This window comes from Oryza glaberrima, chromosome 5 (assembly GCF_000147395.1).
Source record: "Oryza glaberrima chromosome 5, OglaRS2, whole genome shotgun sequence".
In the NCBI taxonomy this organism is placed as follows: Eukaryota; Viridiplantae; Streptophyta; class Magnoliopsida; order Poales; family Poaceae; genus Oryza; species Oryza glaberrima.
The window spans coordinates 1,072,726-1,097,923 of NC_068330.1; the positions used below are offsets into that span (position 1 = coordinate 1,072,726).

The 25,198-nt window shown below is 44.1% G+C and overlaps 4 protein-coding genes across 5 annotated transcripts; 2 read left to right on the plus strand and 2 right to left on the minus strand.

Annotated features, from left to right (window-relative positions):
- Positions 1-4,215: 4,215 nt before the first annotated feature.
- On the plus strand, positions 4,216-8,360 carry LOC127774487 (uncharacterized). Of its 2 annotated transcripts, none has more exons than XM_052300746.1 (8): positions 4,216-4,467; positions 4,626-4,826; positions 5,422-5,703; positions 5,784-5,818; positions 5,903-5,992; positions 6,775-6,904; positions 6,977-7,551; positions 7,678-8,360. In XM_052300746.1, the coding sequence occupies exons 1-8, from the start codon at positions 4,371-4,373 to the stop codon at positions 8,095-8,097; spliced, it is 1,830 nt and encodes a 609-aa protein (XP_052156706.1). In that variant the 5' UTR covers positions 4,216-4,370; the 3' UTR covers positions 8,098-8,360. The 2 variants fall into 2 exon arrangements, with proteins under 2 accessions (XP_052156706.1, XP_052156705.1); XM_052300745.1 differs by having other exon boundaries at positions 4,217-4,467; positions 7,675-8,359.
- Positions 8,361-8,466: 106 nt separating this feature from the next.
- Positions 8,467-10,234, minus strand: LOC127774488 (probable sugar phosphate/phosphate translocator At3g11320). Its single transcript, XM_052300748.1, has 4 exons — positions 9,628-10,234; positions 9,420-9,523; positions 9,080-9,308; positions 8,467-8,948 (listed from the first exon to the last, which is right to left on the minus strand). Exons 1-4 carry the CDS (start codon positions 10,156-10,158, stop codon positions 8,802-8,804), a joined length of 1,011 nt encoding a protein of 336 aa, XP_052156708.1. The 5' UTR covers positions 10,159-10,234; the 3' UTR covers positions 8,467-8,801.
- A 6,012-nt stretch (positions 10,235-16,246) lies between these two features.
- LOC127773024 (E3 ubiquitin-protein ligase UPL4-like) lies at positions 16,247-22,448 on the plus strand. Its single transcript, XM_052299035.1, has 15 exons — positions 16,247-16,379; positions 16,513-16,629; positions 16,742-16,900; positions 17,323-17,457; positions 17,773-17,925; positions 18,015-18,136; positions 18,256-19,198; positions 19,334-19,385; positions 19,530-20,620; positions 20,715-21,041; positions 21,136-21,216; positions 21,306-21,374; positions 21,466-21,594; positions 21,695-21,778; positions 21,867-22,448. Exons 1-15 carry the CDS (start codon positions 16,296-16,298, stop codon positions 21,930-21,932), a joined length of 3,612 nt encoding a protein of 1,203 aa, XP_052154995.1. The 5' UTR covers positions 16,247-16,295; the 3' UTR covers positions 21,933-22,448.
- A 343-nt stretch (positions 22,449-22,791) lies between these two features.
- Positions 22,792-24,934, minus strand: LOC127774721 (uncharacterized). The gene is made up of 3 exons (XM_052301004.1): positions 24,850-24,934; positions 23,238-24,769; positions 22,792-23,129 (listed from the first exon to the last, which is right to left on the minus strand). Exons 2-3 carry the CDS (start codon positions 24,751-24,753, stop codon positions 23,116-23,118), a joined length of 1,530 nt encoding a protein of 509 aa, XP_052156964.1. The 5' UTR covers positions 24,754-24,769; positions 24,850-24,934; the 3' UTR covers positions 22,792-23,115.
- Between the last annotated feature and the right edge of the window lie 264 nt (positions 24,935-25,198).

Consider the following 25,198-nt stretch of genomic DNA (forward strand, 5'->3'; position numbering starts at 1 on the left):
TTTTTTGGGGGGGGGGGGGGGGGGGGGGTGGGGGGGGTGGGGGGTTGGGATGGATTCGAATATCTTTTGTTTCCGCGCTCTTTGGAATTGTTTCGGTAGTTTTTATATGTTTTTAGCCAATGACACGTAGGACTCACGTGAGTCAATGACATGTCGGTCAGGATGATATATCTTAAATTTTGTAAAATTATAATGACATGGTTCTAATTTTTCCTTTTTATATAGGGGTAACGATTTAGTACGGTCTTGGTTTGATGCCCAAATCAGTTATAGTACCAAAATAAATGGCATTTGGTTTAAAATTAACAAATTGGCATTGGTAAAGTTTGTACGAAAGAGACAATAAAAACTCGAGTGTTTTTTTACATCAAACAACTCGCCAAAGTTTTGACGATACTGTAATGTTGCCACTACCATAAATTTGGTAGTGCTAGACATGGTAATAAATATAACCACCCCTATTTAATATGAGTAAATTATGATTTTGACATTTATCGTTCCTAAATCTAAACGACACCATAAAATTTATAGGACAAAAGCTATAAGATTTGTCGTCACCATGGAGCACTTTATGAATCATGCCAAGCATGAAAATCCGACGAAATTGTATTGCCTCATACTCTGTGACGCATAACGCATTCGGTGTACCACCACTCCCAATACCTCCTCCCATCCATTACATAGGGCCAACACCCCTCCACCCAAATTATGGTAAAACTGTCTTCCTCCTCCCTTAGACTCCAACAGAGTTGGAATCACCTCTGTCCTTCTTTTGTTGGCATCGCCTCATTCCTTCCTTCCCCTAATATGCTACTCCATCTACCGCCCCTTCCTCTGCTTCGGTGAGACGCCATCAAGCTCGAAACATTGACTTCCTCTTCTTCCTTCTTCATCCTTATTTCTCAAGGTCGAGGACGCCCATGAGCTCCACCTTCATCAGCGATAGCACATCCTAGGTAGAGTGGGGTTTACAGGTGGCGACAGTTTGTGTTGGAGCAAGAGGAGGGGTTTTCAAGCGATGGGGCTGACATTGTGGCAGTGAGGCAACGTACAGCGAGGAGGTGGGCGAGTTGGGGTTTGCTGCATCTGAGAGACCAGTATGTTCACCATGATGATCACCGATGGGTGGGAGAGATATGGGGATTGGATAGGAGATGATTTTAGGGGGACGAATTCGAATATCTTGTTTTATTTTGTTTCCATGCTATGTGGTATTGTTTTGGTAGTTTATTGAATTAGGTGCACCGGTTTAATATAAAGCCTTATTTGGTTCAATGCGTGAACTATTTATATCAAAATAAATAGCATTTTTGTAGTTTGTTGAGTTAGGCGCAACGGTTTAATATAAAGCCTTGTCTGGTTCGATGCCTAAACTAGTTATATCAAAATAAATAACATTTAGTTTGCGATTAACAAATTGACATTGTACAGAATTTGGCAAAAAGGACATAAAGACTATATCGTTTCTAAAAACTTGACATCAAACAAATTGCCAAAATTACCATGATACAAAGATGTTGTCAGTACCATAATAATTTTTGTAGGGCGTGACATAGACATAAAAAAATAACCGACGTCCCATTTAATAAGTGTAAATTATGATTTTGACACCGATCCTTCCAGAGCCCAGACCACGCTATAAATTTCATAGCACAAAGGTAATAATAACATTTGTCATCACTACAAGTCATCATATTGTATCATGCGGTCATGCCAGACATTGTGATATCTCATCCCTTCTTTCTATATAGTTAAGACCCAAAGCTACGTTGTGGTTAAGCCACGTCATCATCAATTGTGAATCGTTGGATCAATGCATTAGATTGCTTCTCAGCCATTGGATAGAAATGCGGCATACTCAAATGAAACAGAGCCCAACCAGGGTAAGGCCCACCTAAATCGCAGGATGACTTTTAGGGTTTATTTGGATCGGTGGGGTTCCCCAGCTCAGAGGGGCCGCGGCGTCTGCTGTGTCTGCTGCGTCTACTGATCCAATGATTCAATAAATACCCTAAACCCACTCGGTCGCGATGTGCATCAGATCAAAAGCCTCCACCCGTAGCAACATGAGCGAGCCACCGCCAGCATCAGTGCATCAGCAGAAGGGGATCGCCGGCAGTAGGCCAAGCGACGGAAACGAGCCATACCACCCGTACCAGTTGAAGGGAAGTTATGGGCGGTTCCCAGTTTCTGTCTATCCCTCTTCTAATGACCTGCATTATTTGGTTTGTTGCATCTCTTCGTGTCTTCTCCATATGTCACAGACATGTTGCTGTTTGTTGTGTTGCTGCCCGCTCTGATTACACAGGTTCATGGATCCATCTGCTAGGGATGAGGTTGTTCCCCTTTCATGTTGAATTGCTGATCCCTATTTTTCCCAGGTCATCCCTAATCCAGCATTTCAGGTAAATATCTCTTTCTAATCAACATTGATTGATGCACATCGTTTCTCACCACTTCAGCTATTATGTTCTTGACAAATTTTAATTAGTATCCAAACTTGCCCTCTTTTCTTTCGTACAACAGTATTTGTGCCTGCATTTTACTTACTCCCTACTTCAATTTTTGCACATATTTGATTGCAGGTTTATTTCTGGATTTAAGTACCCTACAATGTTGAATAATAAATAAATTGGCGCAAATTTCTTCTTATGGTGTACACATCACTAAATTTGATTGCAAACAATACATTTTCTGTTATGCTCAATTTTAAAATCATTTTATGTTACCTTGCAACTGTCCATAAACCTTATATTTTATATTGGTTTTAGTATTATGTACAAAACACTAAGTAAACTTACTTACTGATGAATCGTCCCTGCATATAATTCCTAATTTTCTTTCAGTGAGCTGAACAGGTTGGTGAAGTAATTATTTTATATGCAACTACGGACAATTATTTGAGGTGAAACTTTACAATTAAAAATATCATCTCACAGGCAGCAGGTGATATCACACAGGTCACAGGATTTTTGTGATTGGAGATAATTTTCATCATATGCAGCACAATGATCAATGATGTAAGTGAAAGGTATATACTGCGCAGGTCCCTCCTTTTGGTTTTTCTTTATAAATGTTAATTGAGTTCATAATTTAAACTATGATATTATGATCTCAATTTTTTTTTTGAATTTCCTTATCTTCCTTATTATGTATTGAGGAGACTTAAGAATAAGTCACCTATATTGTATACAAATTTTCAACTATTCATTTCCATTTTCTCATATGATAGGTACTGTCAGTTTAGTTAATCAATATGCCCACCCCCTTATTATGTAAACCATCAGTCACACAAGAGATAAAGACTGTTCTTTAGTTGTCACCTGGATTCATCCTGCTCTAGACATTTGTGCAGCTAAAATCCTTCAATTTAGAATCTATTCATGGATGTTTTAAACCCATGCCAATACATAATATCCCGCAGCAACGCGCTGGGTATCATCTAATATAACATATAACGCATCTCGCATCCGGTGTATCACCGCTCCACCATACATCCTCCCAACCATTACACAGGCCCGACGAGTCCCCCAATTGTCCTACACCTATCTTCCTCACCCCTCAACAAAGACATTGACAAACTTGGGACCACCTCCTTTCTTTCCCTGGCATGGTACTCCATCTGCCTCCCTTCCATCGAGCTCAGAACATCGGATTCCCCATCCCTAAATATTTGACACCGTTAACTTTTTTAAATATATTTGACCGTTCGTCTTATTAAAAAAAGTAATTATTAATTATTTTCCTATCATTTCGTTCATTGTTAAATATACTTTTATGTATACATATAGTTTTACATATTTTATAAAAGTTATTTAAATAATACGGATAATCAAACATATTTTAAAAAGTCAACGACGTTAAATATTTAGTGACGGAGGGAGTAGTACGTAACAAGAGGTTTTGAAGAACTCCAAAGCAAGCCCATGAACCAGCCCAAGAAAAAGGCCCAACAACAACCCAACAGGCAGCTGCAAGCCCGCGACAACCCCCAAAAGGCAAAAAAAAAAAAAGAAGAAAGAAAGACCTCCCAAAATTCAAACCATCCCGCCCATGTAAACAATCACCGCCCTTGACTCAAACGAGGACGCAGTAATCAACACGGCTCGAGCCTAAACCCACGCGTGGGCCCTACCCGTCAGCCTCTCCCCGAAACTGCCGCACGCGTCTCCCAATTCCCAAACTTTCCCTTATTAATTATTCCCAGAAAAAAAACCTCACCGCCAACGTCTCTCTCCCCAGCTCGCCGCCGCCGCCTCCTCCTCCGCCTCTCCCCCACCCCGCGGCGATCTAGGGTTTGGACCCCCGCCTCCGCCGCCGCCGTCGCTGTCTCCCGCGCCCGGCCGGACGGCCTCCCTTCCCTCCCTCTCATGGAGGCGCTCTCGCTCATCGACGTGGCCGCGGAGGACGACCTCCTGCTCGACCTCACCTCGCCCCCGCCGCTGCATCCCGATCCGCCCCACGCAGGTGAGAACGAACGAACGCACGCCCGTTGCTGTATCTTGCGCTTCGTTTTCGATCGAGATTTTTGGGGGGTGGAATCGTGGTGTCTCGGGGTTGATTGGTGCTGTGGGGTTGCTTCGATCTGGGGATCTGACGGTTTCGTGCTGCGATTTTCGTTTTAGGGTGTGATGAGGTGATGGCCGCCGAGGCTTCTCGCCTGGATCCCGCCGGCGATTCTCCGGAGATGAGGCGGGTTGTGGATCCGGATGGCGCTACGGAGGAGGCCCCTGAGCAGTCGGAGTCTCCGAAGCGGAGGAAAGCGAAGGCCGGCGTTAATCTCCGCAAGAGCTTGGCTTGGGACAGCGCCTTCTTTACCAGTGAAGGTTGTGCACTAACCAAATTCCCCACCCATGAATGAAATTGCTGGTGTTCAGTAGTATTTGTTTCTTGTTGTAGACTTATAGTAGACTCCTGCATCTTTTGATGTACATTTCGATTTAGGGATCTCTCCCATTCCTCAATGTCGTGATGATGGAAACAGAAGGGTTACAGAATCTTAGAGGAAAAAACAGCACCAGGCTGCAGTTTACAGGCCCAGCACCAGATGGCATGCCTGTAATCTGTGTTTCTTCACAAGCACTAACAGCAATATTCGGTCACACGCTGCATCATTATAGAAGAACCACTCCTAGTTCCCAATGTTTTGGACAGTGAATTTTTTAAAATGCTCTCCTACTGCTGTTGATCTAGTCCTTGGTTTGTCAGCCTGTCATCCATTTTCCGTTGCAAAGCTACCAATTCCTTTCAGTCTTTGAGCATTCACTTGTTTTGAGGCAGATTGATAGCAGCTCTGAAGTCCTAACATTTCCCTTTCTGTTTTTTTCCCTGCCTGTCTGATGTGTTCCCATTCCTTATTACAGTAGGCAAATATCGTAATGTAGATATCTATCAGTTCCTAATGTTTTCTGGTTTGAGCAGGTGTTCTGGATACTGAGGAATTGGCTGTTGTAAACAGCACATTCCGCAAGGCACAGGGTTCCAGGTTGCCTGGAATCGCTGAGGAAATGAGGAGGTCAGGGGAGTCAACAACTTCGACTCTTGAAAGCGAAAGCTGGGTGATGGAAAATCTGGAGACTGAGCTGTTTGACAACGTCCGTGCTTCGATCCAGAGATCGCACGGCAATCCTGGAAAAGCCCCAGGTGTTACTGCTGTTATCTCAAAACCCCCGAAGTCCAAGGCAAATGTTCCTCGTATTGCAGGTAAGAAGCTTCTTCTGAGTTTTATTATCTGTTGGTTTCATGTTTGTAACTGATGTAGTTATTCTTTTTGCTACTTCCAGCAAGGAAGGGGGTTGATCTGATGCCTCAGAGTAAGGTATATAGCACAATTCATATATGGTTTGATCTAAAATTAGAGTCCTTGTCCATCACTGACCAAAATTTTTCAATGCTTGTTCAGATAAGGGCCCCTATTTCCACAAGCCAGGGTGCTGCTGGAGGAAAACAAAGGATCCAAGCTACCTTGAAAGAGCCTACAACTGCAAGAGTGGTATGGTCCATGCTAGCAGATACATTACATTAAATGTGTTGTAGTTTAGTTGTTTACATTCTTCATAGTCCCTTAACATTTAAAAGTTAAGGGGCTATGAATCCTTCTCAATGGTTTGAATCTAGGCAAAATTTGCTACAGGACACTTAAAATTTGTGTAACTTGCTGGTAGACTCACGGCTGAAAGACATCACAAAAAATTTGCTGGAGGACACTTTCGGCTCAATTGTAAAGATAAATTCTTCAAAAAGACGAGAATGCCCCTAGGGTCAAAAGCTTTTGAGCTCAAGCTTGGTACTAGGGGCATTCTCGCCCTTCTTAAGAATTCATCTCTCCAATTGAGTCGAAAGTGTCCTCTACCAAATTACCAATTCTTTAGGGTGTCTTTCAGCCGTGACATGTTTTTGCGATGTCTATCAGCAAATTACACATATTTTGGTTGTCCTGTAGCAAAATTTGCCTTGAATCTATTGTATGATGGTTAAGCCAAAGGCAGACACAAACAGATCACAAAGAACTAGAATGTGCTAGTTTAAATGAATAGGAAATTATGTGGTATTCTTATCTTAACAATGAAAATGCTGCTTGTTAGAACAACATGGTCTGCTGAATCGTTTTCTAAGTGTCTAAGTTCTTACCATTATTGATTGAAATCTGAGCGATGGATATACAATTTGTGATGTTTCAGTTTGCGAGATGTAGCTTCACTAGCTTCCCCATTTCCTTATCTTAGTTATGCAATATTCTGGAATTAATTTCATTTCAACTCTCTGCTTGAGAAGCCTATTTCAGGATCTACAGAAGTAAAACCATCTTTGAAACCTCCGAGGGCTCTACCAAGAGTTGCTACAATGAGAGCGCCAACTAATACAGCTGTGGCTTCTGGAATTCCAGACAAAAGGAGCAGCACTGGTGCGTCAACAATATAGATTCTATCTGCTATAATGTTTATAGGTGGCAAGACTAACATGTATTCTCTTGTAGGAGGTGTGGTCAACAGGCAGACAGTTGGTAAATCTGTCAACAATTCAGTTAGCGCACATTCTAGGCCTGGTGGAGTGACAAAATCTACTTCAACTTCAAAATCAGGTGCCTTACCATCATCGTTATCATCATCAGCAGCAGCAACAGCAGCTTCAATTGGTAATATGCTAGGTCAAAAACCTAAATCATCAACCCTAAGCAACAAGAGCAGAATTGCTCAAAGGATTCCTGTTCGTTCAACGTCAAGGACTGATGTCAACAAAGCTAACCCAGCAAGAGCATCGAGAAATAATATTCCAACTGGGGGCAAAAGTAATCGTGTATCTCCAAGCATTTCGCCTAGCAGTTCTGTGGACAGCTTGAGTTCTGTGGTTTCTGGGGCTTCAACAGCTTCCACTGTAGGGAAGATGAGCCATACATCTGAGAGCTTCAGTACACGGTCTTCTTCATTATCCCCTTCCCTCAGAAATAGCAATGACCACGCTCCAACAAGAGCAGATGCAGACACCCAGGGAAAAGGTTCCAAACCATCTGGTCTGCGTATGCCTACACCCAAAATTGGTTACTTTGATGCTGTAAGTAAATTTAGTGTTTTCTTTTGTCTGGTCCATTTAGTATTTTCTTCATTGTGATCATGAAAGTATTCTTAATTGATGGCATTACAAATTATAATCTGTGTCGTATGCGTTTGTCTCCAGAAGTCCATCGACCAACAGATTGGTGCACATATGCAAGTGCAGCCCATGAAGATCCAGTGTTCACCTCAGCTATCTTCTGCTCAAATGGGGAACCCAGCATCGTCTATCTTGAGTCAGCCGGAATCGAGACTCGCAGCCTCACCTCATGAGAAAAAAAGCAGTGTCCAGAGCAAGGCATCACCTTTACTCCCCTTTGAAGTTGTACAGATAGAACTTGAGCCTTCCCAGGCGATGGAACATGAAGTGTGCACACCCCAGCCCTGCCCAGTGGTAGCAGCAGCAGCAGACACAGCAAAGGAGAACATTCCGGCTCTGCATCAGAACATCCAGCCAAATGATGGCGCTGGTTCGTTAGCAGTTGATCTGATTTGCCAGAGGTTGTCCACCATTTCTCTTGGGGACGCCACCGACCTGGCCTCTTGATCTTGTAGAGGGATTTAGTCGTATGGTATGCTGGTTGTTTCTGATACATCCTTATTATTGGAAGGCAATTGCAGCTGAAGTTCTTTCTCTGGCATGTGTTGTTTTAACTCTCGAGTCTTGAGTGTAAAATCCTTTTTCTGTACATCGCATGCCATGATAAGGATTTCGCTCTCGGTTGTAATCAGATTGCAGAACACTTAGAGAGTTACACTGCTATGTCAACTACAGGTTTGCAAGTAATCGTATATGAGTCACATTTGTTCATCTCTTTCCCTACAAATTGTTGGTTGAATTGTTCTTGTTCATATAACTCTAGATTGTAGTATCTGAAAGTAGTTAACATAACACTGAAATTGTCATGCAAGCACAAACTTACAATGATTTTTTGCATCTCACTGATTACAGTACACATCATTGTTACTACAAAGCATCAATACATCTGATCTAACAGTGTGTGATAAGCTAGCACGATCACCAACGCCTACACTTTAGGATCCCAGATTGCGCATCTGGACTTCTGGAGCATGTAGAAAAAGATTGCAAATTGTCATCTTCATCATCCCATCAATGATTAAATCAGAACACATCAGGTTGGCAGTGTAAGAGGTGCATATGCATAATGTTATCAGCAGCATTTTATGTCTCTGGAGTGCAGGAGCTACCAAACTGATGAGGTCAAGTGACTTTTTTTAATTGGGCTCATCTCACTTGCTCCTCTTCTTGGCCTCCCCGTAAAGAACAACGCCTGCGACTGTTATCCCGTAGCCTAGCATCCCCATGAAGGTTACCGGGTTTCTGAATATCAGGATGGAAACCACAACAGCAACAGCCCCTTTCGCATTTCCAAGAACCTGGTAAGAATCAAGCAACACGTTGAACATCGTTAGCTGCAAACATATCGACATGTGCCTGAATGTTAGGAAGATTGAAGATCATCAAAGCATCATGCTAACAGTGCAGGTAGGAGGGAAGGTTGGATTACTTGGAGAGTGAGTGGGCTAGTGTGCTTGGTGACTAGGAAGTTTGTGAGGTTCACAAAGTAGGCTAACGAGGAATTGCAAAGCAGTATCCAGATAAAACTCGGATCCTCCCGCGCAAGCGCAGTCACCATAGTGAGCACATTGCGCTCCATGATAAACGTTGCTGGAATCAGCAGAACGACGGCCACCGGAGCCATGTAACCGAGAAGCTCCATGGGATTGAGCTTCTCCCTGCATATCAAATTAGGTGGAAAGGGAATAAAATTAGCTGACCAAATTAGTTAGACCAAAATGTGGGTAGCACAATAATTCATAAAGGATTGCGATGTGATGAATTATTACTCCTCCGATGACAGCAAGATCCCCTGCAGGACAGTCTTGAGCGCCCTCGCGGCGGTTGCGCCGATGCACATGATGAAACCAAACAGATGGAAGCTTGGCTCACCCTGAAATTGTTGAGATTGTTCAAGAATTGGATCGTCTCTGTTCAAGCATTGCAGGTTGGGAGAGCAATCAAGGCAGATCCAGTGAGGAATCGCGGCCGCCTTACCCCGGTGGCGATGACGACGCCGGCGACGACGGGGATGAGGGCGGCGTAGGTGGCGCACGCCTCCCGGCGGGCTGCGACGGCGTAGGCGAGGACGGCGGTGAAGAAGGGCGTGGTGGCGCCGACGGCCTGGTTGAACGACACGGGGAGGTACCGGAGCGAGACGTTCCCGGCGACCACGGAGGCGCAGAACACCGCCCCGAGCAGCGCCACCCTGGCGAGCTGCCCCCTGGAGCGGCGCGGCCGCGCAGCCCGCGGCGCGGCGGCGGACGCGGCGGCGGCGGCGTAGGAGAGGAGGGCGCAGGCGGACATGTGGCAGGCGGTGAGGAAGACCGGGTAGCGGAACCCGTAGGTGGAGAGGAGGAACTTGTTGAGGAGGAGCACCCCGATGTTGGACGCGTACCACGACGCCACCAGCCCCGCCGTGAACAGCCTCCCAGCCGACGCCGCCGGTGAAGACGCAGCCGCGGCGTCGGCGGCGGAGGAGGACATGGGGAGGAGGGTGAGGTTCTCCTGCTGCTGCTGCTGCCCCATCTCGACTCGAGCTCCGATTCGGACTGGCTCTGCCTCGTTAATGGAGAGAGAGAGAGAGAGAGAGAGTGAGAGAGGGAGGAAGGACACGTGGCGGGGGATTGGGGTGGATTAGGAGGCTAATTATGAAGCTCTGTGATGTGATCCTCACTGTTTTTTCTTTCTTACTCCCTCACTCCTGCAGTTTCACATTGTTCATCATAAATCATATTCTTTATGATTAGTAATTTTACTATTATTAATGATAAAACATTAATAGTTATTAATGATATAAAATAATGACTCATATTTTTTTAAAAAAATAAGACAGACGATTAAAGTTGAACACGAAAACCAATGGCTAAGCTTATTTTAAGATAAAGTGAGAACTATTTTTTATATATTATTTTTAAGTATTTTATTGTTTGGTCTGGAGCGTGACACGAGATGTGGACAAACATGTCAATGTTATGCAAAGTATGCAACCTGTCGGGCTTTGGAAACGTAGATTATTGGACTATCGTTTCTTTATGAGTTTAGGGTGTACAACTAGCTATATTATTTTGCTAATCACAATTTCTATGGTTTTTTTTTTTTGAGAAGGGACAATTTCTATGGGTTGGTGTATTGTATTTTAGTGATATTAGCATATACATGTGCCAGTAGCATATACATGATTTTATACGTTCAACTTTATTTATTTTATCTTCTAGTTGGTTTTTTTATAGAGACACTGATTTTTTTATGAATTGATTTTCTTGTGAAAATGTCCCTTTTATGGTTTCTGAAAGGGTGGTTTTTAACTTTTTTTTTACTCTGTTTTTTACAGTAGTAAATTGATAATTACTTCTCTCACTCCGTCCTATAAAAAACCAAAATATGATAATGTCAGGGTTATGAATACCACATACCTAATAGTAATTGACTAAATCTCGGCAGGATCCACTACATACCATGTCTTATATGGAAACTGACCTCGAGGGAGTTCTGGATAAGGAAAGACAACCAGAGTTCTACATGAAAACGACAAGGACTACTCGGATTGTATCCATATTGGTTTTACTAGTTCTACTTGGACAAGAGTACACCTATGGGTATAAATATAGGCCCCCCTAGAAGGAGAGGGGGAACGACCATGGGAAAAGACAATCAACACCCAACGGGATCAACACACGACAGGATCAACACCCAACACAATCAACATAGAAGCCTACATATGCCAAGACACGCCGCCGGATATCGACTTCAGGGATAAGCACGGCTAATACCTTGCGGTGTCTCCGGATACTGTCAGGAGAAACGAAAGCGCTATCTCTGATCTCGTCGGGCACGGATTCGAGAAGGAAGGCTACCCTGTTGTCGACTACGAGTCAGATCGTCAGACCGCCATGTCGACAACGGTTAGATTGGCTACCCCAAATATTGTACTGGTGTGATTATCATGAATAAGAGCAATACCAGCTTCGGCCAACAGGATGTAGGGTTATTACCTGATAACTTAGGGGCCCGAACCTGTATAAAAATCCCTGTCTCCATCTCTTTTACCTTAGTCTTGCGTATAGCCTAGCACCGACGATCCCCATACCATGCAAATATCAGAATTGCGACATCAAACGTCGACAGATAGGATACGATGTTTTCTATAAATAAATCTGAAGAGAGACAAAGGGAGTACGTAACAAAACGTGTACTCGAATAAATTATGAGAGTATTTTATTTTGGGATTAGCTAAAAATACTGTCGAGTGCTTTTTAGGGAAAACTTTCAAATCTAACTATAGTATATAATTTTACTAGAACTATACTATAATAATAATAACTTGTATATATGTATTAAAATAATATATGCAACTTTATATAGAGATATCAATGTAGTTATAGTGTAGTTACACCATAGTTACAATGTAATTATAGTGTAACAACAATGTAACTAGAATGTGACTTTGATGTAACTTGAACAAATCTGCCATAAACATATGATGATGGGACTAGCTTATGAAAAGAGGGTTTAGATCCGATAATAAAATATTTTAATACAAATCTTAACGCGAAATCGACGGCTAAAAAAATTGACAGTTTTGTCGAAAGTCAGCTAGCAGTTCCGTTTATTTTTCATAGTAGTACTAATACTAATATTAAGGACAAGTAGAACGTCTCACATCAGAGTACTCCAGTGGATAAAGACAGCTATTACCGACGAACAGATGGGAAGTCGGAAATACCGTACCGTACCCAAGCAAAACAACTGATGAGGCGAACGTGTATCAACAGGCACGAAATTAAATTGTTTTGGAGTAATTTATGACGGCTTCTTCTCCGTACGGACTTTGGAATCTCCTCTAATGAATCGACTTGACGTGACAGTCGTAGTAGTATTAACAGATGATTCAAGTTGACCCGATTTTGCTTCTTTTTTTTTTTCCTCCCCTTTTGCTGGCGATCCACCAATAATTAACACAAAGAGCAAATGCCCCACTGGTGGCATGCAACTATGCACGAAACTTGCACGCCTCTGTGAAGTATAAATTTATTATATATAGTTGAAGTATAAATTTATCATATATATAAATTTACTCACTACATTGTGAGAGAAAAACAGGCAATAAGGCATTGAATGCTTCCTTTCAACATATGGTTATATACACTGTAAAAGTTGGTAGTAGTTGTTACCCGGTCATAGCTTGCTACAGGTAACAAGTAAATAAAAAGAGCAATTTTATGGTACTTGAGGGAGGTACCAAAAATTAAGTATAAAATTTTGTACCTCATAGTATCTAGATACCGAGAGGAACCAAATTTACAATAGAAAAACTAGTACCTCATGATACATTCTTAAGGACTGTAAAATTGCTTAAATAAAAATGAATTATAGTTCAGTCACAAGCTAACGAGAAAATGGACATTTGGCCACGTTCAAAAACCAGTTTCGCTAGAATGCCATCCTGAAAACGCGTTTCGCTAAAATGTCAATATGTAGCGCGTGATCACATCCACTTTGCCATTTCCTCCATTTTCACCATTTTCAATTCCATTTTTGCTAGAATGCAGCTTGATGAGACCAAATTGCCCCTCACCGGCTGAAAGGGGATCAAGATCCAGCTCCTCTGTCACCTCCTCCTCCCATGAGCTCCTCGACGTGGGCGGCGACCTGCTCGCGGCGGAGCTCCTCATCGAGGCGAGAGTGTCGAGACACCATGGAAGCCGTGACCAACTCCACCCCGTGGCGTCTAGCCCCTTGAGCAGGCCTTCCACATGACGGTGTCGGGCGCGGCGGCGTTCGGGGCGGCCACCAGCACCTCCGCGTAGCGCGGCCCTTCCCAACACGTGATATATGCCGTCACGCGCACGGTGATCCACTCGGCCACCTCCAGCCCAACGAGAAATCCCGGCACGATTGGCAGCTTTCGTAGGCCGACGATGTCCGGGACGGGGCAGAGCACGCACGCGCCTACCGGACCAACTCCCTAGCGCCTTCACGAGGCTGGTCGTGGTGGGGACGTTGGGGACGAGGACCGACACCCTCCCAGCCACGTCGCCGCAGAGCCTGGAGAGGAATGTGGCGTCAAGGAGGTCTAGCCTCGTGACAATGTGGTGCCGGAGCACCTGCTCCTGCGTGTCGAGGACATGGACGACGTCAGGAGGTTGGACGGCGCGGATCAGGACCTGCTCCTGTGCGTCGAGGATGACGTGGTCGCCACCACCACCGCCGGCGACGAGGCCTGGGCGGATGACCTAGAGGAAAGGGCGGCAAATCTCGGTGAGCCGGGGCAATTTGGTCTCATCAAGCTGCATTCCAACGAAATAGAATTGAAAATGGTGAAAATGACAAAGTGGCTATGATCGCCCGCTCCATATTGGCATTTTAGCGAAACGCCTTTTTGGATGGCATTCCAGCGAAACCGTTTTTTGAACGTGGCCAAATGTCCATTTTCTCCAAGCTAGCATAGGTATCTTTTGTGTATGGGCCTACCTTGTTCTTCTCATCATAGGCTTATACATTGTGGGGCTCAATAACAACTACTACCACCGGATCAATGGTCACACGCTATTACCCACTTGTTTTTGTTATTCCATTATCTTAAAAAAAATTACCTACTTGTAAAATAAAAATTGTGCATGCCCTAAAAAATATCCAAATATATCAGGGGAATTCAACTTTTTGTTGAAGCTATAACTAAACTCAGTTGAGAGACACGTCATTTAAATAGCTACGAAGAAATTAAGAAGACATATCAATATGTCATATATCACTTCACAAACAGGGGCGGAGCTAGAGCGAAATGGAGGGTGGTGCCACTTGCTTGATTTACTCCACTTTAGATCAAGTTTAAGCTGATGCGGATGTCTAAGTTTGTATTAGGGGGTGCATACATGGTGAAAATAGATAAAGTATAGCCCTGGGATCCTCCTAACATATACTAGCTCCGCCACTATTCACAAACATATAATTTAAAACTATACTTCTGCATATCATAACGAAAAAACAAATTAAATATTTTTAATATGTTGAAACTACAGCCGGTGTGATGGCCCATAGACATGCAAAGAAGACAATGGTGGTAAGTCCTCAAACGTGGTGGTAAGTAAAAAAAAAGAAAAAAAAATCTGACCTGACCAAGAGAAAACCAGATATCAATCCGTATCCGCCTGCGCCTGCATGGACACGTAGGCACACACAGAGACGCATGCATGTGCCACGTCGGATCCCGCCGCAACAGAGAGACCCACACGGTCTCTTCCATCGCTCGCCGTGCCCGACTCCATCTGCGTCTCTCGCGCCGCCGCCGCCATAAAACCCTCCGGCCCAACCCAACCCCAACCCAAACCCAACCCAACCACCACCCAAAACCCCACGCCGGCACACCACCACAACCACCACCACCGTGCGCCGCGGCCGCGCGCGCGCTCCGGCGAGCGAGTCGCCGACACCACCACCACCGCCGCCGCCAATCACAGATTAATTAATTCCGATGGAGTCGTCGGAGATGGCGGTGATCGAGTACGTGGTGGCGGAGCTGAGGGACGAGGCGGCGGGGGCCGGGGCGCACGTGGCGGCGCTGGCGGCGCTCTGCGACGTGCTGGCGGTCGCCGCCGACCACCTCTTCGACGCCCTCCCCATCGCCGAGTTCGTCGCCCGCCTCCCGCGCCTCCTCGCCTCCGGCGAGGGAGACGTGCCGCTCTTCGCCGCGCGCGCCATCGCCGAGGCATGCGAGGGCGTCCCGCCCTGGGCGACCAGCTTCGCCAGGTACGGCGCCATCGAGGCGCTCCGTGACAAGCTCCTCGCCATCGACTGCATCGAGCTCGCCGAAGAGGTAATTAATCGGTAGTAGTAATAGTTATATTCATCTTTCTGAATTAATTATATAGCTATACTTATAAAACCCTCTTATATAAACCCTAGTTTTATTAGGTTAAAGTACTGATAATAATACTATGGTTAATATGTGTCTGTTTAAATAAAATTTAAACCATTTATATGCATTAAAACCCTAGCTATGTTAGGTTAAACTGACAATATTATGGTTAATATGCCTATAAGGACTACATCCAGCTTGTCGAAGAGGTAAAATTTGTACGTACTAGTAGTAATTGTATTCATCTTTTCGGACCACCTTAATTGTAAACCTAAAACCCCTCCTTAAAACCTGAAAGCCGGCCTAAAACCCTAGCTATATTAGGTTAAACTTGATAATACAACCGTTAATATGTGATTTTTTTTCTACCTTTTAAAAAAATTAAATGTATTTCAGGTGTACGAGACAATCTTTTTTAATAAAAAATTACGACACCCACTAATACTTACTGTCCTTATATTTATATTTATATACCAATGATATAGATTTTACACTATAATTTATCCATATTTTTGTCGGTAACATAGGTTTTACGTGCACGATTAAGTTAATTATACGTTCATTCGTGTATTGTGTAACATAACACGTGGTTTCATCAAGACTGCATTCTTTTTTTTTTACAACGACATACATTTTTTAAATCTAAATCTCCTATTGTTGTTCCATCAATAGTAAGATTAAATTGAGTACAATTGTAAGGGTATATCCTTCTCTTTTATGGTTGGTTGGTGTGGATGTGGTGCTAAAGGAGACGGTTGCTTCGTTTTGTGTGTTTATACAGTGCCTTCGCGCTCTGGGCGTCATATCCATGGAGTGCCCCAAGGAGTGCCTCAGCCACGGCGTGCCAGCCGCCGTGCTGCAGTTCTTCGACTTCTTCTCGATGCACAAGCAGGTGAAGCCTCCTCATCCTGATCAGACTATCTCTCATCTCTTGTGGTTTAATCCTTCTTTGCGCTGCTCTGCCGCCTCCGTGCTTGACATGCTTGCGCCCACGCTCACCACCTGTTTGTGGAAATGCCTCGCAGAAGCTGGTGCTCAAGATCGTCGCCAACGTCTTGGGCGACTTCAGCGCGAAGGATGCGGCCAAGGCCATGGAGGCCGCGCCCGTTCTGTGCAACCTCCTGCAATCAACTGACAAGACGGTACGCGTGTTTAATTTTATGATGGTTATATTATGAGTTTGTCTTCTTCTTCTCTTTCTTGGAGAGCTACTGTTTCTGACTGATGGGTTTGTTGACCGTTCTGGATGTTTAGATACTCGACTCCGCCGTTTCTTGCTTGGTTTTGGTCTCTGATGGTGCTTGCGACAGTGCCCAACACATGGAAAAGCTTTACGAGCTTAATGCAGTCCAAGCGACGATGAGGTTGATGGAGAACGACGGGTGGAAGAGCCTCAGCGATGAGACTTTATCTGTATGTTGCATGATACTGCTTCCTCAGCCATCGTTTTTCTTACTCTAAAATTGACTCAAAATGAAATATTCTTGTTATTCCACATTACCTTATAAACCTGTAGCCTTAAAGATGTAACTAATTATCAACTCTTTAAGTATTCGAAATCAGGAGACTCTTTGATTACCACCTTTATAATTCGCATGTGTTTTTTCATGTTTCATGAAAAGGCGTCCTTTTTATTTAGAAGTCATTTTTACGGCAAACTATTTTAGATGTTTATGGCTCCCTTTAGAAAATCTAAATAGTGTAAGAAGTATCGACAACACAGGCACACTATTTAGTAATCCGCAGCAAAGCACATGTGGTATGTTAGCTGTTAATTCATTCCTATCTTAGTTTTAGCAATTGATCATTCATGACTGAATTGACATGTGTGACAGGGCATCCTTGGTCTTCTCAAAGACCTAGCTTCTCTCTCAGCAAGGGCTGTAAAGTCTCTTTTTGAGTTAAACATTTGTGATTTGCTCAAGCAGATGATAACATACTACACCTCGTCGCACAGTGATCACAATAAGGTACATTTTTCCCTGTGTCTTAGCATCAGAAATTTTGTTGCCATGTTTCCTATGATGACCTAATACTTGACACAAAAGCAGATTAAAAATTTTAGTGTAAATTGTTAAAGTGGCGTCACATGTTTATACCTTAATGTATATTTTCAAGAGTTAGAAAAATTGGTAGTACTTCTCATTTGTTTTTTTTATACAATTACAATGAATGTGTGTTTATCAGAGTAGAGTAGATATGTGAATGAACTGTACAAGTATTCCATTGTACAGTAGTTTTTCGTAATATCTATTTACACAATTCAATTCAATTCAAAACTGCAGGTGCAGACGCTTGTAGAGCTCATTTATTATCTTATGCCACCTCTTGAAATGTGTGACCATCGTACCGAACTAATCATTGCAAAGAAGAATGTCATCACAGAACAAAGTGGATACATCCAACAGCTTGCTAGCATCCTTACTTTTATAATACAGGTAAGAAAATTCTCTCCAGTCTCCTTGTAACACAGGAAGATAGTTCTGCAACTATCCCTTGATATAACATATTTCTTCTTGTAACGTAGGTTGCGAAATCTGCTGCACTATCATCAATTTGCTACAGTTGTGTTGTTGTCATCAGAAACATTGTTGAATTAAGCACACCTTCTTCCTTGGTGGAGGTACAGAAGACAGTAAACCTGTCAAGGTGAACTTTTCACACAGTTGAATTTTCTCCCAAAAATATTTTGAGGGGCCTTGAAACACGCTTCCTTTATTTAACTAACCAACTTGAATGATGGTACTGATATCTTGCCCTTGTATCAGCTTACTTGCTGGCTGGTTGGCCCGGAAGAACCGCCATATCATATTCCAAACGCTCAACGTTTCGAAGACCCTTCTGAGAAAAGACCAGAAATTCTTCTTTGAGACCTTCATCAGGGAGGGTCTAAAGCATGCAATTGATGCAATACTAACACAGGAAAAAGGAAAGAGCCGCTTGCCAGAAAGTTGCCTTTGTTTTGATTTAGACTTGGAGACCTCGACAGATGATGCATGCAGGATTAATAATGGTGCTATCCTGAAACTAGCGGAGGAGATAAAGAAAAACTTCTTGGTAAAGGTTGCCAAGTCTCCTCACAAGTTTGGGTGTGCTTTTAAAAGCATAAAGGAATTTTTTTCTCGTTTGAATTGTCATGCCACGGCACCCCCAGCTAAAGATCAGGATCTCTGCAAGCAGTTGTCTGATTTTTCAAGGCAATTATTATCGGATGAACTGCCAAGTACTTCTACTTTTGAGTTTGTGCAGAGTGGATCTATCAAACATTTGGCAGGTTATCTTTCCAATGGGACATACTTTAATTCAAATCTCAGGAATTGCCAGGACTTGATATGGGAGCTTAAGGAGGTGAAAATCCGGCTGCAGAAGTTCACGCACTTGGCTCTCAGCGTGGACAATGAAAGCTCGGTGAAGCCACTTGAGATTTTGGTGGAGAAACTGATAGATGCGTTGCATGTGTGGTATGACAGTTTCCCTGTAATCCTGGCTGATGAACAGTGCACACGTGAGAGCACCATGATTCCTCTGAGGGATTCAGGAACTGAGGAACCAATGTCACTATATATAAAATTTTCGAGATCAGCCAGGGAGGAGGAGTTGGAGGATTATGGTGGAGTTCTCCCTGTTGATCTTTCTTCGACACCTGAATCCATTGAAGAGGTCCTGTTGCCTGAGATCTGTAAAAGAACTGGCAATGAAACTTCATACAAGGTATTACACATTACACCGGCTTGTTCATATTTTCTCAAACGTTTACTGCATGTTTTCACTTTTGTATTCACACATATCATGAACCATCAAGTGTAAATTCAGTTTTATTTATAACGTGTTATTTCTATGATTCAGGAAAACACTCAAGAAGCAAATGGGAGCAGAAAATCTGTTGGGCTCAGAAATGGTATTAAACCTTTCTCCTATGCCGCTTACCTCTAGGATCTAGTGTACTTCTTTACATGATGTTACAAACTGCAATGTTGTTTACTTGGTCAATTATGATATCATGATTTTAAGAGAAACAAACTAACGAATGTTGATTCCCCAGGTGACGGGCACAAGTCCTCAAGATTGAAATTCTCTTACAAAGGAACACAACTCCAGTCATCTACACCACTTTTTGAGTCAATCCTCCGCTCAATGCATGAAGGAGAAACCGATCTCCAGATTGACCCATCTTTTTGGGATAAAGAACACAAGATAGTATACAGAAGAAGAAACAAAAGCAAGAAAATATCTTCCCATAGTTCCTACAATATTCAGTTGTGCCGTGTGCATGAAAAACTTGAAATGTCATTGCTTAAGGACCCCTTTTTCTCCACCATACTCACTGGCAAGCTTCCTGGTGATCTGGATGAATCTGATCCATCATATAACTTCCTGTTCATGCTGAAAGTCCTCGAAGGGCTCAACCGTTTTTCGTATCATCTATCAATGGATGATAAGTTATGCAAATTTGCTGAAGGCTGCCTCCAAGAGTTGGATGACCTTAAGGTGGCAATTTGTCCAATTCCACGGGATCAGTTCGTGAGCAGTCTACTGACAAATAAGCTAGAGCAGCAAATGCAAGATAGCTTGTTTGGGGATGGCTTGATACCCTCGTGGTGTATCTATTTGGTTGAAACTTGCCCGTTCTTGTTGTCATTCGAAGCTCGATGGAAGTATTTCTGCCTGACGGCACATCACTCATTCATGACAGATGAGGCTAGCAGTTCAACAGAAACTAAGAAGTACAGCGTAACACGGAGCAAAATCCTTGAAGATGCTTCATCAATGTTGAACAAACATGGATCAGACACCAAATTCATTGAGGTGGAGTTTGATGGAGAGGTTGGGACCGGTCGAGGCCCAACCTTCGAATTCTATACCACAGTTAGTCATGAACTACAGAGAGTGGGTCTTGGAATGTGGAGAGGAGACGACACCAGCCAAGAATGCGAAGCTGGTTTTGTCCATGCCCCTTTTGGTCTCTTTCCACAGCCATGGTCCTCAGCAAACACTTCATCTCAAGGGATCAGTTTGTCCAATGTGGTACAAAATTTCAAGCTTCTTGGGCATCTTGTAGCAAGAGCAGTTTTGGATGGAAGGGTTCTGGATATTCCTCTCTCGAAAGCATTTTACAAGATCATGCTTGAGCAGGTAACTTTTCAGCAATCGTCCAATGTCAATCTCTTCCCTCTTCTTTGATCATTCATGTCACCTTTTCTCTGATCATGCCTGTTTTTGCTTTTAGGACCTTGATATTTATGACATTCCATCATTTGATCCCAAGTTGGGCAAGACTGTTATGGAGTTTCAAGCACTTGTTAAAAGGAAGAAGTTCCTGGAGGAAAGGGCATCCAATCCAGCAGCTGATTTGTCCTATAAAAACGTGCGATTGGAGGATTTATGTCTTGACTTTACCCTTCCTGGAAATCCGGAATATGAACTTGTCCCTGGAGGTTCAGAGAAGATGGTGACACTTGACAATTTGGAGGAGTATGTGTCTTCAATTGTTGATGCAACCTTGAAAAGTGGGATATCCAATCAAATAGAAGCTTTCAAGGCTGGAATTAACAAGGTTTGTGAGGAAAATATTCAGTAGATCTAATGTCTTTATTTTTTTCCAAATAAAGCCAAAAAAATCACTCCTGATTTATTTCGGCATCCTGCAGGTTTTTGCTCTTAAGACTCTTCGGTTGTTCAGTGAGGATGAGATGGAGCGTATACTATGTGGCGAACAAGATTCTTGGGCTGTATGCATCCTTTACAATTCCTTTTATTTTATACATTCGTTTCTGCAAGAGAGTTTCTTGTTAGAGTTTCTAACTTTCAATACTTGCAGTCGAACAAACTTGAGGATCACATCAATTTTGATTATGGATATGATGCGAACAGTGCATCAGTAATTAGTGTAAGTACAACATATAAGCCTATGCCTCTCACATATTTTATATCTTAACTTGTAATGAGGAAGTCAATTGGAAAAATCGTTTTCTTTTCAGTTCCTGGAGATCTTGCGGGAGTTTGGAAGAGAGGACCAGCGGGCGTTCTTGCATTTTACGACTGGAGCTCCTCAGCTCCCACTTGGTGGCCTAGCTTCGCTCGATCCTAAGCTCACCGTAGTGCGAAAGGTTTGCGTTTATTTTTAACTCATAAGAGACTATCCTATTAGGTCCCAAGATTAATATTTCGATAGAAACTTAACTTAGTATTATTAATTGTACTCAACAGCAATGTGATGGCAAAGTAGACAACGAATTACCGAGTGTCAATACTTGCCGGCATTTCTTCAAGCTTCCACCGTACTCCTCTAAGGTACCATAAAAACATGCACTTTCAACCTAGTTCATGAATGATGCAAAACTAAAAATGATTTCTCAATTGCCTTCATTTCTGATTGCAGGAGATTATGAGACAGAAGCTCAAATATGCTATCAAGGAGGGTTTAGGCTCCTTCCAATTATCATGATAAAAGGCTGAAGGTACAACTTATAGCAGAACGATGTACAATACTTCAGATGATAGATGTTCATTCACGGCTGATGGCAATGATGGAATTGCACTGACTCACTAATTTGACTTAGATTATCTGATCTGGCGATGTTTTTACTTGAGGAAATAGTTACTTGAGATGTAACACCAATTTTCTCCCCTCCTGCTAGATTATGTATATAGACTACTTCGATTCTTTCATTTTATATGTCTATATGATATGTATTTACACCCCCAATCTCTGGGGACTGTATTGCTGCTCTTTGATAATGAATATCCACCATTTTTTTAACTCTGAAACTGATAGTGATTGACTGTGTTGATGTAATTTACGATGGATTGAAATATGAATTTCTTGACAAATCGCCAGTCTGTCGTGTAGGTTGGGAACTCATTTCTATGAACACATGAAGAACTATTATGTCTGTACTTGTAACATTGACAGAAACATGCACAAGCACTATGCTATATTAATTTCAGATACCAAATTGAATATATATGATCCGACTGTCATAGCCAAACACAAGACCCAGGAGCATTAGTCACTGAAAAACTTGCGTTACAAATCCAGATATAATCCAGTGATCTTGCATATAATCAAAATCCCCATCCCATTTTTCAAGCAGAAAATAGAACAAAATTCAGAGGTTCAGATGTTTTTACAACCATTGTTAGCATCTGCTGATCTGCAACACAAGTCAAAGCAACACTCTGCAGATGACTGTCAAAAAAAATGGCACGTTCATATCCATCACAACCAAACAGAAGAATTAATAGCACTCAGTAACTCAGAAAATTATGCTACAACTTCCAAAACTTAATCCATTGTTGTCACATATAATGAAAATCCTCATCACATTTTTCAAGCAGATAATAGAGTACCAACAACCAGTTGACATATCAGAGAGAGTAATCCAAAATGTACATATAAATATATAATAGAACATGACCATCCAAGATGTTTTTGCAGCCACTGGTAACTCATCTGCATCACTTATAATTTAAATAACTGTTGAGCAAGACTGCCAAAAAGATGCAACTAGAGAGACTAGTTCAACACATAGCCTACTGAAATGATATAGCTTAATCCACTGCCTCCTCCTATGGATTCTGAGTATCACCTAATAACATTTCTTGTTTGTAATCTGTTCACTGTCTCCTCATCTACTATGACCTGCATCAAGAACATGATACTGATAAGCAAAACAAGAACAAACAAGCTGCAACTGTCATGGATCAGATGATATTGAGAGCTACAATGCCAGGGATCACCAGAACAAACCTGAGTAAGTTGTTTCATCAAACTGAACAGCGCAAAAGAGCAGGCGATCCATGGCAGTGTTCAGTGAGCACTCTGGAGAATCGATCGGCGAAGCCGACATCGAGTAGTTGAGCCGGAAGCTGATGAGAGAAGAGCTAAGAGCATTGATCTTGGTTGTGCCTGAGAATGCAGCCTCAGCATCTGCACGCCTCTTGAACATCACCATGGCATATGCATTCTCTGTCTTGGCCTCCATGATCGGCCCAAACTTGCTGAAGATGTTGACAAGTTCACTTAGAGGAAGAACAGCACTTGGGCAGATGAAATTCAGCACCAATCCAGCCAGAAAAGGATCTTCTCTGATGTCACTGTTCTTCTTCTTCTCATCTGCACTTCTTGTGCACCTTCCCATTGTGAGTGAAATCGCCGGAGGAGGAGGAGGCGGCGCATCGCCATTGGTGGTGGTGGTGGTGGTGTCACGGTGGATCACCGCCGGTGACCGCGACATCTGCTGCGCGGCGCGGCTCATGAGCTTGCCGATCTTTGTGGACATCTGATGGGACAGTGGCTGTGGCGTTGGCTCGAAATTCTCCAGTTCCGATGCATCGTCATCCACATTGCCAGTGATCGTGTTCTTGGTTGCTCTTCCTCTCTTGCGGCGTGGCGCCATGGCGTTCGCCTCGATGCCGTGGTGACACGTGTACTCCGGGAGGCTCCTCGCGGCGGCGCCCCTCCACCGGTCGAACGCCTTCAGCTGCGCCGTGGCGATGGCGAGGTCGAGCCTGTCGGCTCCGGCGAGCGGCGCCACCGCCAGCGCGGAGACGTACCCAACGAAGGCCTCGCCGCGGAGCGCGCCACGCGTGAACGCCGCGTCGACCGTCGCGCCGTGCGCTCCCTCCCGGATGCCGGCGTTCTCGATCACCTGCTTCTTGGCCACGGCGGCGCCGTCGCAGCAGCAGCAGCACGAGAGCCCCGCGGCCACGCGGCGCGCGACCTCGCCGAGCGCGGCGTCCACCGAGGCGGTGAGCGCGGGCATGGCGTGGGCGCTCTGGCCGGCGAGGAGCGCGAAGTCGCCGCCGTCGCCGCGGAACGGGAGGAGCTCATCCGCGTCGACCCACGCGAACGTCTTGTCCCAGAAGAAGGCGACGAGGGTGGCGCCGTGCTTCCTCCGCTCCTCCAGCGCCTGCTCCGACGCGTCAGCCGGGTCGAACACCTGCCCGGGCCACCACGGGTGGCACCTCACCTTGCCCCACACAAGCCGCCCGGGCGCGAACCCTCCTCGTCGCCCGACCTCCCCCTCGTCCTCGAAGGCGCAGTCGTACCTCGCGCGCTCGCCGGGCACCACCACCACCGCCGGCCGTGGCGTCGCACGCTTCTTCTTCTCCCTCCGCAAGCGGCGGAAGTTCAAGAGGAACTCCGCCACGTCAGGGTGCACGACGCGAGGCCGCCCCGGGCGCCTCACGGCGCTCACCTCCCCCTCGCCACCGTTCTTGGCCACCGCGCCGTGCGCCGCCGCGCCTTTCTCCGGCGGCGCCATGGCGATCCTCCGCCACCTGTAAAAGTAAAACAAGCGCCAAAAACCGATCAGCACCATGTCCTGTCGAGAGGACACGAGAGTGCGAGAGAGACGTACCGGAGAGTGGTGTTCTTGCTGGGGCTGGAGGAGATGGCCGGAGATATCGCCGGAGTTGGAGACGGAGGAGGTGGGAGCTCGCCGGAGCAGAGGAGGGTTTGGCTTGGGGTTTACTAGTAGTAGCAGAGGTAGAAGGTGTAAGTGTGTAATTTCGAATGTTTTCGAGGGGTTAAGTGAGAAATGTTTTTTGTCTGGACTTTGGACTATGCAGAACAGAAGTACTCCTGGAGTACTACTTCTGTGGATTTGTCAATTAGGACCTTGTATTTCGCACAAAATTATATTTCTTACAAGAAATTAGTGTTTTGTATAGACTATATAGACAGATTGACACAAGTTAAGTACACAA

Bases quoted from the DNA above. Each gene is read 5' to 3' on its own strand.
- LOC127774487 (XM_052300745.1), top strand. From the start codon at position 4,371: ATGGAGGCGCTCTCGCTCATCGACGTGGCCGCGGAGGACGACCTCCTG. The intron at 5,993-6,774 runs GTATGGTCCATG...CTGCTTGAGAAG, and splicing joins AGCCTACAACTGCAAGAGTG to CCTATTTCAGGATCTACAGA. The intron at 7,552-7,674 runs GTAAGTAAATTT...GTTTGTCTCCAG, and splicing joins AAATTGGTTACTTTGATGCT to AAGTCCATCGACCAACAGAT.
- LOC127774488 (XM_052300748.1), bottom strand. From the start codon at position 10,158: ATGGGGCAGCAGCAGCAGCAGGAGAACCTCACCCTCCTCCCCATGTCC. The intron at 9,524-9,627 runs GTAAGGCGGCCG...CAACAATTTCAG, and splicing joins GCGTCGTCATCGCCACCGGG to GGTGAGCCAAGCTTCCATCT. The intron at 9,309-9,419 runs GTAATAATTCAT...TTTGATATGCAG, and splicing joins ATCTTGCTGTCATCGGAGGA to GGAGAAGCTCAATCCCATGG.
- LOC127773024 (XM_052299035.1), top strand. From the start codon at position 16,296: ATGGAGTGCCCCAAGGAGTGCCTCAGCCACGGCGTGCCAGCCGCCGTG. The intron at 16,630-16,741 runs GTACGCGTGTTT...CTGGATGTTTAG, and splicing joins TGCAATCAACTGACAAGACG to ATACTCGACTCCGCCGTTTC. The intron at 17,926-18,014 runs GTAAGAAAATTC...CTTGTAACGTAG, and splicing joins TCCTTACTTTTATAATACAG to GTTGCGAAATCTGCTGCACT.
- LOC127774721 (XM_052301004.1), bottom strand. From the start codon at position 24,753: ATGGCGCCGCCGGAGAAAGGCGCGGCGGCGCACGGCGCGGTGGCCAAG.